The 14,902-nt window shown below is 38.4% G+C and overlaps 2 protein-coding genes across 2 annotated transcripts in view; both read left to right on the forward strand.

Annotated features, from left to right (window-relative positions):
• Window positions 1-14,902, forward strand: part of LOC119914154 (zinc finger and BTB domain-containing protein 7C) — a 203,433-nt gene that overhangs the window by 25,817 nt on the left and 162,714 nt on the right. The window lies entirely within an intron of this gene.
• On the forward strand, window positions 1,620-10,253 carry LOC119914155 (O-acyltransferase like protein-like). Its single transcript, XM_038733234.1, has 16 exons — window positions 1,620-1,685; window positions 3,805-3,895; window positions 4,374-4,507; window positions 4,588-4,666; window positions 4,753-4,888; window positions 5,041-5,243; window positions 5,442-5,651; window positions 5,738-5,840; window positions 5,946-6,047; window positions 6,175-6,340; window positions 6,435-6,514; window positions 6,672-6,782; window positions 6,974-7,097; window positions 7,256-7,442; window positions 9,492-9,634; window positions 9,764-10,253. The coding sequence occupies exons 1-16, from the start codon at window positions 1,620-1,622 to the stop codon at window positions 9,851-9,853; spliced, it is 2,025 nt and encodes a 674-aa protein (XP_038589162.1). The 3' UTR covers window positions 9,854-10,253.

A 14,902-nucleotide genomic window follows, 5' to 3' on the forward strand; every position in this document is an offset into this window, starting at 1 on the left:
GTGATGTGATTTACTTTATTAAGCGTATCCATGCGCGCACTATGTCACAGCAAATATCGTGTAACAAAACAAAAAAACGGCAGTAATAAATTTGACAGGACAGACAGAGGAAACTCTCCAGAAGAAGTCTATGAAGATTCTCAGTCATCCAGGTCATAGTTATCCAACGAAGGTTAAATGAAGGGCAACTGGACATCACTTTCATCACTTCCCAGGAAACTCAACAAACGTAACCTATTGGCCTCAGGTGACGATACCAACGATGGTCGTTCAGTCTTGGCCTCAGGTAGTCTTAACGACTGTAACGACTGTCGTCACAGCAACAAGGAACACTAACGAACCAGCGGTATCGATGACCCGGGTTAACGACCCCACTGAGGTTAAATAGCTGAGTTTCCCTGCCAGTCAGTCAGAACTGAAGAAGTTCTTTGGATAAGGGACGAAACGTCTTCCATTAGCTTCAACCAAGTCCAGTTGCCCTTCATTTAACCTTCGTTGGATCTCCAGAAGAAACAGAACTATTAGCTTCCGAAACGTTTCGATGCTTTGAAGGAGCACAGGATTTATCAGGAGGACGGCTGCTTTACTTCAAACAGTTTCACTGTATGAATCTGGACTGTGTGTGAGACCTTTGGATGTGTTGAAGAAGATTAACATTAGATACTGACTGATCCCGTTGGCGTGTCGGGAGATTTAAATATTCATTTATGTTGCTATGCCTCGTGTGTAATTGCGCACAGCATCTCTCTTAATGGGGAAATGCGTCACCCTATTTCACCCAGCCGCAGTGTTCATTTTAAGATCCTACCTGCCCATCTACACATCGCATTCAACATTAACAACATCAGTGAAAGTGAAATGACATTAAGGAATGTGGTTAGAACAGCGCTTAGTGACACGTTACACAAAAGGTTAAGGAAAGAGACTTTGATTGTAACAGGAACACTGTAGCTTTAAAGTCCAGTCACCTGTCACTGGGAGGCATTGACAAACTACCTACTGTGTTGTTTAGGTAGGAGGACAGGTTGGTTTGTCAACACTAAACCACAGAGATGTAGCTTACAGGCAGCTTTCAAGTGGCCTAGAGCATGGTGCTAATTCTGCTAATCCCCCAAATTGTGTTGAAGGCCTTAGTATTTGGTCAAATTAGCCTATTCCAATAGACATCTGATAAACAAATGTTAGTTTGGTGGCGACATCAGAAATAATTATACTAGGTCTAACAAACAGCAATGCTGATGCTTATAGAAGTAGCCTAGTCACTTTGTTCCTTGGTTTTATTCTTATTAATGATGAATTTAGGGTACCTTGCAGAATAGAATTGCACCAAAGAAACAGTTAAAGAATATATTTTTAAACATTTTGGAGACTTTAATCGTTTTACCTTATTAATCAATATTGAAGTCTGTTGCCATTTATTGACACAGCCTAATAATAAATGAAGCTATGATAACAAATCATAGGCTAATACATCATATCAAGTATCAAGTAGTGAGCGACCATAGCAGCAGCAATACACCGACGCACGTTATGCAAATCAATGTATTTATTCCCCCCAGTCCCATCTCCCCCACTGTTATTTAAACACCTTCACTAAAAAGATGCAGTCAGTCCAAAAAATGTCTCTGGGTTGGGTGGCGTTCCTTCTGTTTGCAGGGTGTAGTGTGGCGCTGGAAAATACGCAGGCCTTGACTGTGTCTCAAGGATGTACGGAGGATACTCACACTCTCCGCTGGGAAAATAACCAGGACATGCCGAAGGAACAAAGTAAGTGTTTCTGACCTTTGAAAAAGGTCTCTACATACTGCATTGCAGGTTTATCTGATTGCTTAGGTACAATTTTTGAAACTATTGGCTATTTTTGCAAAACTCTACACACTAATCGCAAAACCTTTCAACAAAAAAACAAAACACATCAATACAATACATCTCTTGCAAAAGCAAATAATTCTTGAAAGGCTCTTCAAACTCTTTTGAAAATTGTCTTTTTGCAACAATACAGTAGGACTCAAATGTCTTTGAGTAAGCACACGAAGCAGCAAATACACACTCATAGTAAAAATGAAAATCACTTGAGGACACTTTTCTGTGTGTATGGCATTGCTGTTTGCAATAAAGTTTTGTCATGCATGTAGCGCTAAAAAAATTGTAAATTATGAACTTTTATCTTAAAAGTTTGAATGATTATTCACATAAATTAGTATTTCATTATAGAATAAGAATAAAATATTTTCACTTTAGTGACTGTACTTAAGTATATGTCACAAGAATGAATCAGAAATTTGCTTACAGTTTTTTTTTTATTGCTTTGGTAGGCTACTATTATACTATTATTAGTATGTGATAAAATTTCACAACTCTTAGTACAAAACTCCAAACTCATCAGACTTGTAACACAGCCAGTCGCTCATTCAAACCACACAACGATTGATTCAAATTACAAGTTTCTCATGAAATGTCACGAGAACATATGGTTTAATCACCAAAACACAACATAATGTCATTTAGTCATTTAGTCTATCAGTGAATCTAATAACAAACAATGCAAGATACATGTTTCAAATCACCTTAGAAGTGCTGACAGAAGTATGCTACAGTATACTGTAAAAGACAGATTTTCACATTAAGCAATATATTTACATTATCCAACATTTACAGAATCTATCATTTCCATAATATCTATCCTATTGTACAAGTTGTGATCAATGAAGACATCCTCTACAATCACTGATGCAAGAAACAAACTTTTACTTTATTTTACTCTACTGCAACAGATAGGTTTGTCTATTCAAATGTAACTCTAAGCCTGTCCACAAGCTCTCTGATCAATTCCACTGCCTTGCTGTCTTTGCTGCTCCATGTTGAAAGGACATGAGAAAGTGTCCACATCCCCTTTTACAGTATGTGGTTACCAACTGAGTTTACCACCACGTGAAATTAGCAATGTAATTATGGATGGTAATCATGGAATGTATTTTACAGTACTGTATTGTACATACTGTAATTGTTGCAGTGGTCCTTTGTGGCTCTGTTTGTTACATAGAGCACTAAGCTACTTGCACTAAGGTTGTAAGTTTCAATCCCAATGATGTCACATTCAGTGAAATCTCAAACCTAGGGTGGTGACTTTGAATCTGACTATATCAGGCAAATGAAACAGACATGTATATTACTGTAAGCAATTGTTTCAGTGATGATTAATTAGGAACGATGAGCATAATGATAGTAAAAGGTGTTTTAACAACAGAGAAGAAAATCTCAACAAACATTCTGCTTTTACTTTGCATGAACATAATGTATTATGAATGTACTAAGAGTGGTGACATATTACCACATAGTTGTGTGAACAGTTCCATAGCGACAGAAAAAAAACTGTAAATATCCATTACAGTTTTATTTTGTATTTCTTTGAAAATAGGAAAACATAAAATGTACGTAAATATACTGCTACGGTTTTCCAATCATTTCAGTCTGCTGAAATGCAAGACAGTTGCCATAATTAAGTTTTGAATGTGTTTTAACTGTTTTGAACACAGTGTGTTAGCAAAAAAAATGTGCAGCAAGTATATAGTGTTTTGCAGGTTGTGGAGTAAGAATGAGAAAAGAGTTCATGGATTTTGGAGAAAGTGGTCATTGAATGCATTTTATTTGAAAGCAATGAAAAGTTATTCACAATTTTGCCCAAATACTGTTTCGTTGACTGTGAGAAGATTTTTGATAATGTGACTTCAGTTTTGACCAGTGCATGTCAGCAATTTGGTGGCATTCCCTCTGTTTGCAGGGTGCAGTGTGGAAAATACGCAGGCCTTGAATGTGTCTCAAAGATGTATGAACGATACCAACAGGTTCCTCAGGGAAATTAACCAGGACTGGCCGAAGGAATATGCTGTTTCCAGTAAGTGTTGCTGACCTTTGAAAGGCATTTCTTACTGTGTTACGGTAAGTTGTAAAGTCACTAGATAGAGAGGCCACACTAGCCAACTGTTCACTATAAAACTAAGTGCTAATTTAACTAGAAAGGCCATCTATTAATCATGACTTGTACTGCAATATATCAGTATTTTATCGTCAAAAATAACTACCCATGTCCCACTTACGGGCTTAAATAGGAAGTATATGCTATTAATATCTGTTTGGATTTATAAGTAGGCTTTAGAATCCTTTAAAGAGTCACCAAATCATTATTCTTGAATCAGGGAAGCAAATAAAAACCTATATTGTGCAATCACAACCAATTATAAATATTACATTGTACAGGTTTTATTATATAAATTCAGGCTCTCTTTTTATTCAAAGGAACTATGTTGTGTTCTTTGCAAGTCTAAGTTGCATTGCTGTTTGGTGTGTGTGTGTGTGTGTGTGTGTATTTTCAGTGTATGATGCATTTGGAAAGATGGGTAGCAATGTTGAAGGAGGTAATGTCAACCGGCCTGGCTTGCTGCAGCTGTGTCGCTCTGCCCATGCTCCTACCTTCTCTGGACAGTACTGCCAGGTGTTCCTTAGACAGGTAACCAGAAAATATTTGTTTGTCATCCTGGCAGTTGGTTATAGTTGGTGATTTTGAACAAAGTGTTTTTACTACTGTAGGGAACAGTCCAGTACTTTGTGGGTGTTTGTGTTCCTGACTCCTGTGAAGAAGAGGAGGTGCAAATGCTGGTGCTGTACGGTCAGTGAAAATCTGTTTTCTCTGGACTCATTGCAGTATCATTCCAATACTACTTTGTTTAACTTATGTTTCACCTTTTCTAACAGGGAGGCTACAGTTTAGTCAGACGTCCCTCATTCCCCCTTTACCTCCCATCCTGGTCAATCAGTCCACTCAGGAGATGATCATGACTCACTGTTTGTCTGACACCATTGCCCCTGATGCATCAGATTTCACCTGCCTGTCAGTATATGATTGTACTTCTATTATTTTACCTTCTCTACTGTCTTACATGCATGTGTAGCCTACTTGTAACTAAACTCACTGTTTTTGTCTTGTTTTTAGGTAATATTTGTGAGTCTTCTGACCTAAAACAGATACATTTTCTCCTGCAGGTTTGTGTGTTGTGTCATGGTAGCAATTCCTCTTGCGGCTACCCTGTTTACAGCTATGATAAGGTGGCAACAGGACAGAGAGGTCAGCCCAACAGTAGAGTCTCCGTCTTTGAACACTGGTCTCAAACTTTATGGTACCCTGAAGACCAATGCCTCCTCCAGTAGCAAAATTAATAGCAATACTTCAGAGGAAAAAGGTAATAGTAAGTATAATGTCCATCATATGTGAGTACATGTTCCCCAAAATGTACAGAAAATATTCAGTTCTGCTGTCATTGGAAGATCTGTAGAGGGATGATAATAAGTAGATATAACAACGAAACTTGTACTCTGCAAAAATAAGATTTAGATTGTTTTTATATTCAGACATTGCTTTATTATTATTGAATATTGTCTCATAGACTGCACCAGGCACACAACACTGTGCTTTTCTCGAAGCTGTGTGTACCGGTACCTGCAGGTGTTCTCTCTACAAACTACCACCCAGGGCATTTTTAGCACCTCCTCATCCATCCCAGGAGGAGGCTACTCCTGCCTGAATGGCATCCGTGTTCTCAGCCTGCTGTGGATCATTTGTGGACACTCTGCAGAGTATACATTAAACAACCTCGGTATATCAAGACTCACTGCCACTTGCTCACTCAATCTGCAAGACATTCACTTAATCACATATTACACTGTATTGCATCTATAACAGATAACTACAAAAACTGGAAGAACACAGTTGAAAGCAGCCCTCTGTATGTGCTTACCATCAGCGGACCTGTGTTTCTGGCTGTAGACACCTTTTTACTGCTCGGGTGAGAGTGACACAGCATGAAGTTTGAAATAGTGTGTCTGTAAAAAAAAACAACTGTATTTTGAGTTTTACGTTGCCAGTTATAGCCACTAGCTTTTGTGTTTAGGGGTCTGCTTAGTGCAAGGTCTCTGCTGGGCTCCATCAACAGAGCTGAAGACAAACTGAGCACCAGTTTGGTGACCAACTACCTCTTCAAGAGGATTAAAAGGTAATGCATGATGATCATTTCACCAAATTAAGTGATAGCTATAAAAAGTTATTCAGGAGCTCTTCATTGTATGTGTGATTTACAACTAATGTTAAAGTGAATTCTCCTTGTGCTTCCTTTGTTACAGGATTCAACCACTGCATATGTTTTTTGTGTGTCTAACCACTGGCCTCATCTCTCTGGTCCAGTGGGGACCCTACTGGTTCCCATTTAAAGATACAGGGGTGGATTGTAAGACTTACTGGTGGGCTAACCTATTGTTGATAAGCAATGTCCTCCCAAGCAACAAGATAGTAAGTTTAAGGGGTAATTTAGACCTAAGAGCTGCATAGTAGCTTCAATTTATTTTGACATATTTGACCTATATCTTAACATTTACCTCCTCAGTGTATTCCTTGGACTTGGTACCTATCTCTGGACTTCCAGTGTTATGCCACCACTCCTTTGTTGGTCTATTTTTATAGACTGTACGTACTTTCATATGATTCTAAAACATAGCAACATTTCGGTCCTCAATCAGATTTCTACCTTGTCAAAAATACATTTTGAATCATGGCCACCACTGGGGCCATTTCACATTATAACAATTTTATTTCTATAATCTTCCTGTTGTTTGTTTATCAGAAACAGAGGTGTGTTTGCAGTTGTTTCTGGAGGTCTTGTGCTGATGACCACTGTGACCAGTGCTGTTATAACTGCACTTCTACAGCTGCCAGTCGTTCATCCATCTACACTGTAAGACTTAGTGATGGTGATCTACTGTAGTAATAATAGTAGCAAACAGCTTAGGACCCAAATGCATGAAATATAAGGTGTTTGTTTTATTTTTTATAACGTGAAATCCAACACAAAATAGAGCAAAGGCCAGCTAGCCATTCTGGTTGTTTCCTAAAAATAAAAAATACAATTTTTTCTTTAATTTTCAGGCAATTTGAGAATTATGTCTTGTATTACTACAAGAAACCCTACACAAGATATGGGCCATTTTTAATAGGGGTCTTGACTGGAATATATTTGGCGACAAAGAAGAATCAGCTTTTAAAGCAAAAGGTGAGAACATCTGATAATGTTGACAAAACTGCCAAATTCACTAGACACACCTTATTCATTTAGTAAATGTGAATACATCGTGCTCTTCTGTGACATTATTGAGCCAAACTGACTCTGTACACATACAAGCTGCTTATTGTGTCTTTCTGTTGCTCCAGTGGCAGGCAATACTTGGTTGGTTCTGCTGTTTGTCACTCATGGCTGTGTTGGTTGGATTAGCATACATCTTGAGGGAGACCCCGGCCTACCCATCAGTGCCTCATGCCCTCTACCAGGGACTGCACAGACAGCTCTGGGCTCTGGCTGTAACCTGGATCATACTGGCTTGTGAGGAGGGTTATGGAGGTAAACAAATACCACATGGTGGAAAAAAACAACAAATTAAAATAAGCAACACATTTTCAAGTATTTGTTTCTTCTGCATTCAAAACTCTGATGTTAGTCAATGAATAAATACACTATAATACAGTAACTTGCCGTTATGTATAATAATAGCAATATCAGTATCCAAAACTTTTTAGAATACATTTTTAACCCAAACTACATCTTATATATTATGCTCAATTTCAGGTTCAAAATCTTATATAGGGGTTGTACCAGAACAGGTTTACATGGTTTAATTTTCAAAAACACCAAATTTTTTCAGCTCCTCTTTTCACCCTGTGTTGAAGGCTTTGTTTTAGCTATGGAGTGATACATCTTGTCTCTAAATGATCTTTGCTGGGAGTTGCACATGCGCAGTTCCTAGTTAAGGACTACTAGCCAATTAGAAGCTGAGAAGGGCAGGTCGACGCAAACACAGCTTCAGTTCAGCTTTACATGTTGCCGACCAGCTTGGCAACATAAACTGGAGCAACAGTTTCAGAGTGGTGAGTTATTAATCTGTAACAAATGTATCTTTCATCCATAAAGTTTTAACTGAGCTCTGTCTCTACATCACAGTAACAACTTTATGTATATTAGTCCAACATCGCCGAGCCTGCTAGCCACATTAGCAGCGCAATATGCTAAAGCCAAGTTAGCTAACTTTCAAAATAAACTGTAAAACAACACAAAACACGGCAACACTTACAGCTTCCAAATCGGGTCACGTACAGCCCATGGCGATCTATCCATGAACCATTACAGAGCTCGTTAGGCTTGTGGAATTTTTGAAGCAATAATTTATTATTTTAACACACACTGAAGTGTAAAGTATGACCATTGGAGTTGTTGCAGTGCTTGCCATCCTCTGCGGCAGGCTTGACCAATAGTGTGGTATTTCAATTTTGAGGTTATCGCGACAGCCCTAACCAAAACCATCTTGGTTAGTCTTTCCACTGTTCCAACAAACATCAACTGTGGTTTGGTCGAAATTATGGGTGTCATGAGTATAATACTTTGGTACCAAGTCAATACCAAAATTCTTGTAAAAATACTTGTTTTTCTAGGTATCATAAATAGCGGGGATCCAACTCGTATAGATGCCAACTAAGTGTAGCTGCAGCGACAGCTCTGACTCAACTCGTTGAAAAGAACAACAGTTAAGAATTGTAAATGGTTAGGTACGTTGCGATACCATTATTTTTGTTTGAGACAGCTGGCATTGCTGTGTTGCCTGGCCAACTATGTTCCATTTTCAATCGGTAAACACTAAAGTCTACTGTAATGTAAACAAAGCTCGCAGTAGCAGGCTACTGTCCTTACCGATCTGACTGTGTCATCTGTCGTTTGCGTATTAAATAAATATTTCCGGAATAATGGTCAGTAAATTCAAACTGCTGCTTGCACTTTGAGTAGAGGTATTTGTGTGTGTGTGTGTGTGTGTGTGTGTGTGTGTGTGTGCAGTTTCTGCTGTTTTTGTTGTTTTTTCACAGTTATTGAGCTATAGGCCTACCTGATAATTTATTAAAGTGTGTAGAGATTATGTTGAAGTACATGGGATTTATAATTTTTGTTTTGTTTTTTAACATGGTATCAAATTTGGCAATGAGAATTGTTGAATTTTACTGGTATTGGTATTGACTACTACATTTCTGGTATTGTGACATCCCTAGTCAAAATAAACCCTTAATTCAAAAAAGTTAGATGTGAAAATACTCTCTGTACATGCTGTCGCTGCCTCTCTGATGCCCAACCTCCTTTTCACTCCTCTCCCGCTTGACGCCTCTCCTGAACCCACTATATCTTCTTCATCTCTGGAGGCAGACTCCTGGTGGAAGCCACTGTAAATCACCTTGTTACTCTATTCCCTTTCGTAGGCTAACTGACCTTTAACAAATATGGATACAAATGCAGTAATAGCATGTCTGCCAGTTTCCTGTTAATTGACATGTGAGTAAAAGCTAGACTTTCATACATGAAAGTCGTAATACATATTAAAAAGTTCTTCACTATCTCACATTGTTTCTCCAGGTTTTATCAAGAGCCTCTTGTCATTGGATGTCTGGGTTCCTCTTTCCAACATTAGTTTTGCCTGCTATCTGACACATCCTGTCTTCATCATCCTCTACAATGGCTTGCAAGAGACCCCAATCCACTACACAGGCATCAACTTTGTAAGTACTTCAGACAGCACATTTCATTCAGTTTCAACAAGCCTGATGCTGAGGTATTTCAGATGTTACCATTTATTGGCTGTGTTTCTCGATGCCCTTTTTAACTTGTATTAAATGTCTCTTCTTTAGATGTACCTGTTCCTTGGCCACCTGGTGCTCACGGTGGTGGTGAGCTATGTGTTTACTGTGCTGGTTGAGAAGCCCTACCTTCACACATAGAGTAGTGCATAGAAAATCCATACTTGAAGGACTTCTCCAGTTAATGCCCCTAATCGTATATTTCATTTTAAAAAAAGATGAGATCTTTGAAATCAATGCATTCATCAACATTGACAGTGATTGAAATTTGTTAATGTTTTCAATCAACACCATCCAGAGAGAGAGAAAAAATATCCTTATTATGTGAAACTGAATTGGTTTTTCGGGTTAATGATTTAACAGATATAACAATATGTCATCTGCCTATGAGGATATTTTGTGTTGTCTTGTGTTATTTTTGTTGTCTATATTTTGCCCATCACCACTGAATGAAAGGAATTATTACATGGGCAAATAATTGTGGAGAAATTTTCAGCAGTACGATGAAAGCTATTTAAATTCCTAATAAAATGTAGTAAGACTATCAGAGTATTATTGTTTTGTAATTTGTTAACTGTACAGAGGGTCTTTTTTTGGATCTATCTATCTATCTATCTATCTATCTATCTGCTCTCAGACCCCAAAAGGCTCTGTATAACTCTAGAATTTCTACCGGAGAATCATAACGTTTTATGTTTTCTTCGTATCGAAGTAATCTGTTGATAGTTGTCTGTACATCAATGGGTGCATTGCGAACAGATTCTGATAATATCTTATTTAGAGTTTTTCTTGATTGCTAAGACATGCCCACAGTTTGTTTTTTTTTACAAACGCTAACAGCCTTTTGTCCAGTCTGTAGTCACATTTTCAAAAGACCATACCATTAACTCAATTCATGTTGTTTTGTCAATTAACCCACTTCTAAAATATTAGATTTTTCTTTACGTACATGCTTACCCAATATTATAGAGTTTCTTGTCTTATTTACAAATGTTTGCACACAACATGTCAGAAATGAAGACATCGGGGGATGTAATCGATTACAAAAAGCGCATCTTTGACACTGCGCCCCATGTTGTTGTAATGCAGACCATCTAAAGGTGGACAACACGGTGGAAAATATTACTTCAAAACCAAAATAGCAAAAAGGCAGAAAGGGTAGCCTACCAGTCACCAAATAATGGAAAGGGTTGTCACATTGAGAATGTTTGCTCACACTCACTCTCCTACCCACATTCATCAACATGAATCCCAATTATTGTCTGTAAACACAGTGTTTCCCACAGAATGACAGCGTAACTATGGCGCAAGAGAGAGAGAGAGAGAGAGAGGGTGACGGGGCGAGAGGAAGTGCTGAGTGAATATAGGCTGTGCGCTGCGAGGAGCGCACAGCCTATAGCCTACGATTTTACCCATTTTAAATAGTAGCCTAACAAAAAAGAGCGTTGATAATGTGTCAGCCGCCACAAATAAATCAGTGTGTGGGAAACGCCTACAGTAGAGGTCATCCAGCTTGATCACTGCCTTTATTAAGGCAAGGGTGTCAGCATCTGTGACTGAAGTAAATTGAAATTTATGATTTTGCTGAGGGCTGCAGTACATAACGTGAGACTACACGCTGCAACATTATCCTCACTTTGATCACGGTACAAGACTAGTAACAGCTCGCATGGGTCTCAGTTATTGTTGACAGTTTCAGAATCAGAATCAGAATCAGAATCAGAAATACATAATGTGCATCTGTATTGGAAGGATTTTGCTAGATGTGGTAATGGATTTTATCATTTGAGTTTGAGAACATGCGTCTCTTTATGTTGCCGCCGCAAGAAATTGTGGGACGGCATTCTCTCCTTTCTTTTAGTAAAGGATGGTCAGGTGTAACCTATACTAAAGGAGACATGAAAGGAAGCATTGAGGCACCTTTCATTAGCTTTTAAAGAATTCAACCAGCTCTTATCATGGCTGCCACAGAAGTACTTCCGGTTTACTTCACTCAGTTAGGAACCTTCCGAAGCAAAAAGACTTTGTTTCTATTGTCAGATTAAAGTAGAGAAGAAGAGTTTTTATCGTCCCCTGCTGGTGACCCATAGGAGCTACACAGATCCAAGATATGTATGAATTTGTCTTGTTGAGACAAAGAGAAACAGACCACTTGAGACACAGCCTTGTAGGATGTTCTGTTCTCAAGCTGTGGCCTGTAAAGCATGGAAGTGCTTTTGGTCATATATATTGACTGTTATGAATACTTCAATGTTTTGGAAGCTTTATGTCATTTAGAATGTGGTTGTATGGAGAGAAATAATGTTTTGAAGATAACTCCCAATAAAAGAACATATAAACAATAAATATGGCCAAAACATGGAACTTCGCCTGGTATATTTTTGAAAGATTGTGTAATAACTGTTGTATATTAGTTTCTTTTCATCAAATTTACAGTTACAGTTGTATTCCAGGTGTATTAGAAGATATTTAGGTGCATTATAATCTATGTTATGATGGTTTTGATGGTTTATTACATTAAAATATATTTTTCTTTCCAGAATTATGCATCTAGGCCTAATGGTTGAGGAGTTATTACTGATTTATTTTGGGTATGTTATTTTAGGCATTTTTCCTGAAAATAGGTGCCAGGGTTCATGTGGTAAGTAATGTATAAAGCCTCTTCTTCCGCTACAATAGCAGCTCAAATTCTAATTTGACACAGCTGATAAGCATTCTGAATTAATGTATTGAAATATTGAGAAATAATTAATTTATTGTAATTTGGTTAAAATAGATCAAACACAGCTAATTCCAATCTCAACCAGAGACATAGACAGGTGTTGATGACATACACAATGCAGTATAAAGGGGACTTTCTGGAGTGAGTTTATCCAATGTGGGTACACGACAACACAAAGGAGGAGAGACAGAAAGAGTAATGTCTAGTCAAGGGAGAAGAATAGCTGGGGAGGAGTAGCAGAACCAGGTTAAGTGTTTCTATCCGCATAGCGAGAGATGACATTAGATGTGATGTGGACGAGAACATGTTGCCAAATGCGGAAGATCATATGGATTAAAACAGGACTGTGCATTTTTGTTTCTTTCTCTTCTGTGCATTTTTTTGTTTCACTGTGTATTTGACAATATTTTTACACATTTTGATAAAAAAAAAACCCACAGAGGTTGGATTATTTGTTGATTACTGGCTGCATTTCATATTTCCAATAAAGCTTTTACTTCTGCAATTCTGACGCTTACAAACTTTTTCTACCGTAAAATCTAAAAGTAAAGATAACTCATTACCAGTGGCGTTTTCTCCCAGAAGCCAAGGGAAGCCAGGCTTCCCCTGTTTTTATCAGACTCTATTTATCATTTCAATAAAAACACAATGTTTATAGTTTCGATAAATCTTGTAAGCTGTTGCGATAATTTCTTCCCCATTTCTCACTATCTTACAATAAGTGAAACAGCGCCCCTCTAAATGCTACGCGTTGGATGTGTGGTGAAACACTATATTGCACCACCGTAGACTGGCCTTCAGTCTGACTCTTTTTACAGTCTATGGTCTGACTACGTGAGGAGGCAGAGTTAGCACCCCTTTGTGAAAAAAATTAAATGATTAACCAATCAGATGAGGCCACTGTCATGCCACTGCCTAACAATGATAAGTCAGGATGATGCCAAGGGAAGCCAGCCGCCGTCTGGCTTCACGCCAATCAAATCACAGCATGCGATCACGTCATTCAGATGAAATAACGGGAGCTGTTAGCATCTTTAGCTGGTGCAGTTATGGAGGGTGGAGATTTGGAATTTTTAGTTATAATAAATAGTTTTACTAAACTACCACTACAGCAGCAATTGAGAGATTAAATCTTATGGAAGACCAACGACAAAACTGGAGCTGGGCGTGGAGAGAAAAAAAGGGTTTTGGACGTTCAATGAGGAAAACTATATCTGTACAGAGTGGCTAGCTAGTAGCGCCAAACTTTGACTGACTCTGTTGTCGAGGAGGACGTAAAAGCCAGTGGGAAATTCTATAACTTGGTTATTGACCACTTAGCCACCATGAAAGACAAGAGAATGCTCTTCCTTTTCAAATAGGGTGAGTGAAATGACACCTCCTTCTCTCTCTGAACTAACTGAACTGCAGCTATGAGTGCGATTTTTAATGTGGTTATATTGTATTTTTTTGCTTGCCTGGATTTAGCTGTGAATGAATAGTCAATTGAAGTAACCTTATTATTTTTACTGCGGTTGTGTGCGCATAGTTAATGAGCACCACAGACAGCTTCTGCCACAGGGCACTGGGCCAGGTTAGGCTACCTGAATAATTGTCTATACTCTGTTGGTCGGGTACTCGGTTGAGATTCTTCAGAGATGTGTGTTATGAACATTTGGCCAAGTATTAAGAAGTATCTAGGTCTATTTGATACACGCACCACTGCTACTATGCAAATGTCTTCAGCCGTCTTCTGATTGAGCTTGTGAATGCTTCTTTTATTCTTAAAGAGGTGGTATTACGGTTTTTGGCTTTTTCCCTCTCCTTTATTGAGTTATATATCTTTTTTGTGCATGTACTAGGTTTGCAAAGTGAAAAAGCCCAAAGTCCACCCCAAAGGGAGTTCCCATCTCCCACAGAAAACACTGCTCTGAACTGCCTGGAATAGCTCATTTGTAGTCCAGGCTTTACTTCCCTTTCTTGTGACGTCACAATAAAAATACGTGTCATAATGCTCGCTGAACGACTAGTCCGACACGCCCTGAAAAACACCTGTGGAAAAACACTGAGCTGTGTCGTGGAAATTATATTCCTGGTTAGGGGTTGAACAAAGAATTGAGTAACAACCAACCGTTGTCTTTGAAGTATTTATTTAACAAAAGAGAATAAACAGAGAAGTATAAAAAAACACATATACAGCTGGTCCAGAGACCTGCCGCCTAGGGCGGCATCGGGCGTCTGGCCCCAAGCAAAGGGATGCATCATCATTTACACAGTCTAGGTTTCTATGTTTTAGGGAACAGAGATCCTTTCTCAGCCTTGAATGAACATTCCATGAGAGGAGAGGAACTACAAGAGAGGGAAAACACCAAAACAATCTCACAGCTCAGACCTAAACCCTAGTAAATGTGGACAGACCAACATAAGGTATAGGTGAGGAAAGGTTAAGGATAAAAACACAATACATATCTATAACAATACTAGTAATA

The sequence above is a fragment of the Micropterus salmoides genome, unplaced genomic scaffold (genome assembly GCF_014851395.1).
Source record: "Micropterus salmoides isolate LMB-PRFRI ecotype aquatic unplaced genomic scaffold, ASM1485139v1 Ms_hic_scaffold_20, whole genome shotgun sequence".
Lineage (NCBI taxonomy): Eukaryota > Metazoa > Chordata > Actinopteri > Centrarchiformes > Centrarchidae > Micropterus > Micropterus salmoides.

Coding starts and splice junctions, on each gene's coding strand:
- LOC119914155 (XM_038733234.1), top strand. CDS start 1,620: ATGTCTCTGGGTTGGGTGGCGTTCCTTCTGTTTGCAGGGTGTAGTGTG. Junction 4,889..5,040: donor GCATCAGATTTCACCTGCCT/GTCAGTATATGA, acceptor TTTCTCCTGCAG/GTTTGTGTGTTGTGTCATGG. Junction 5,841..5,945: donor GACACCTTTTTACTGCTCGG/GTGAGAGTGACA, acceptor TTTTGTGTTTAG/GGGTCTGCTTAGTGCAAGGT.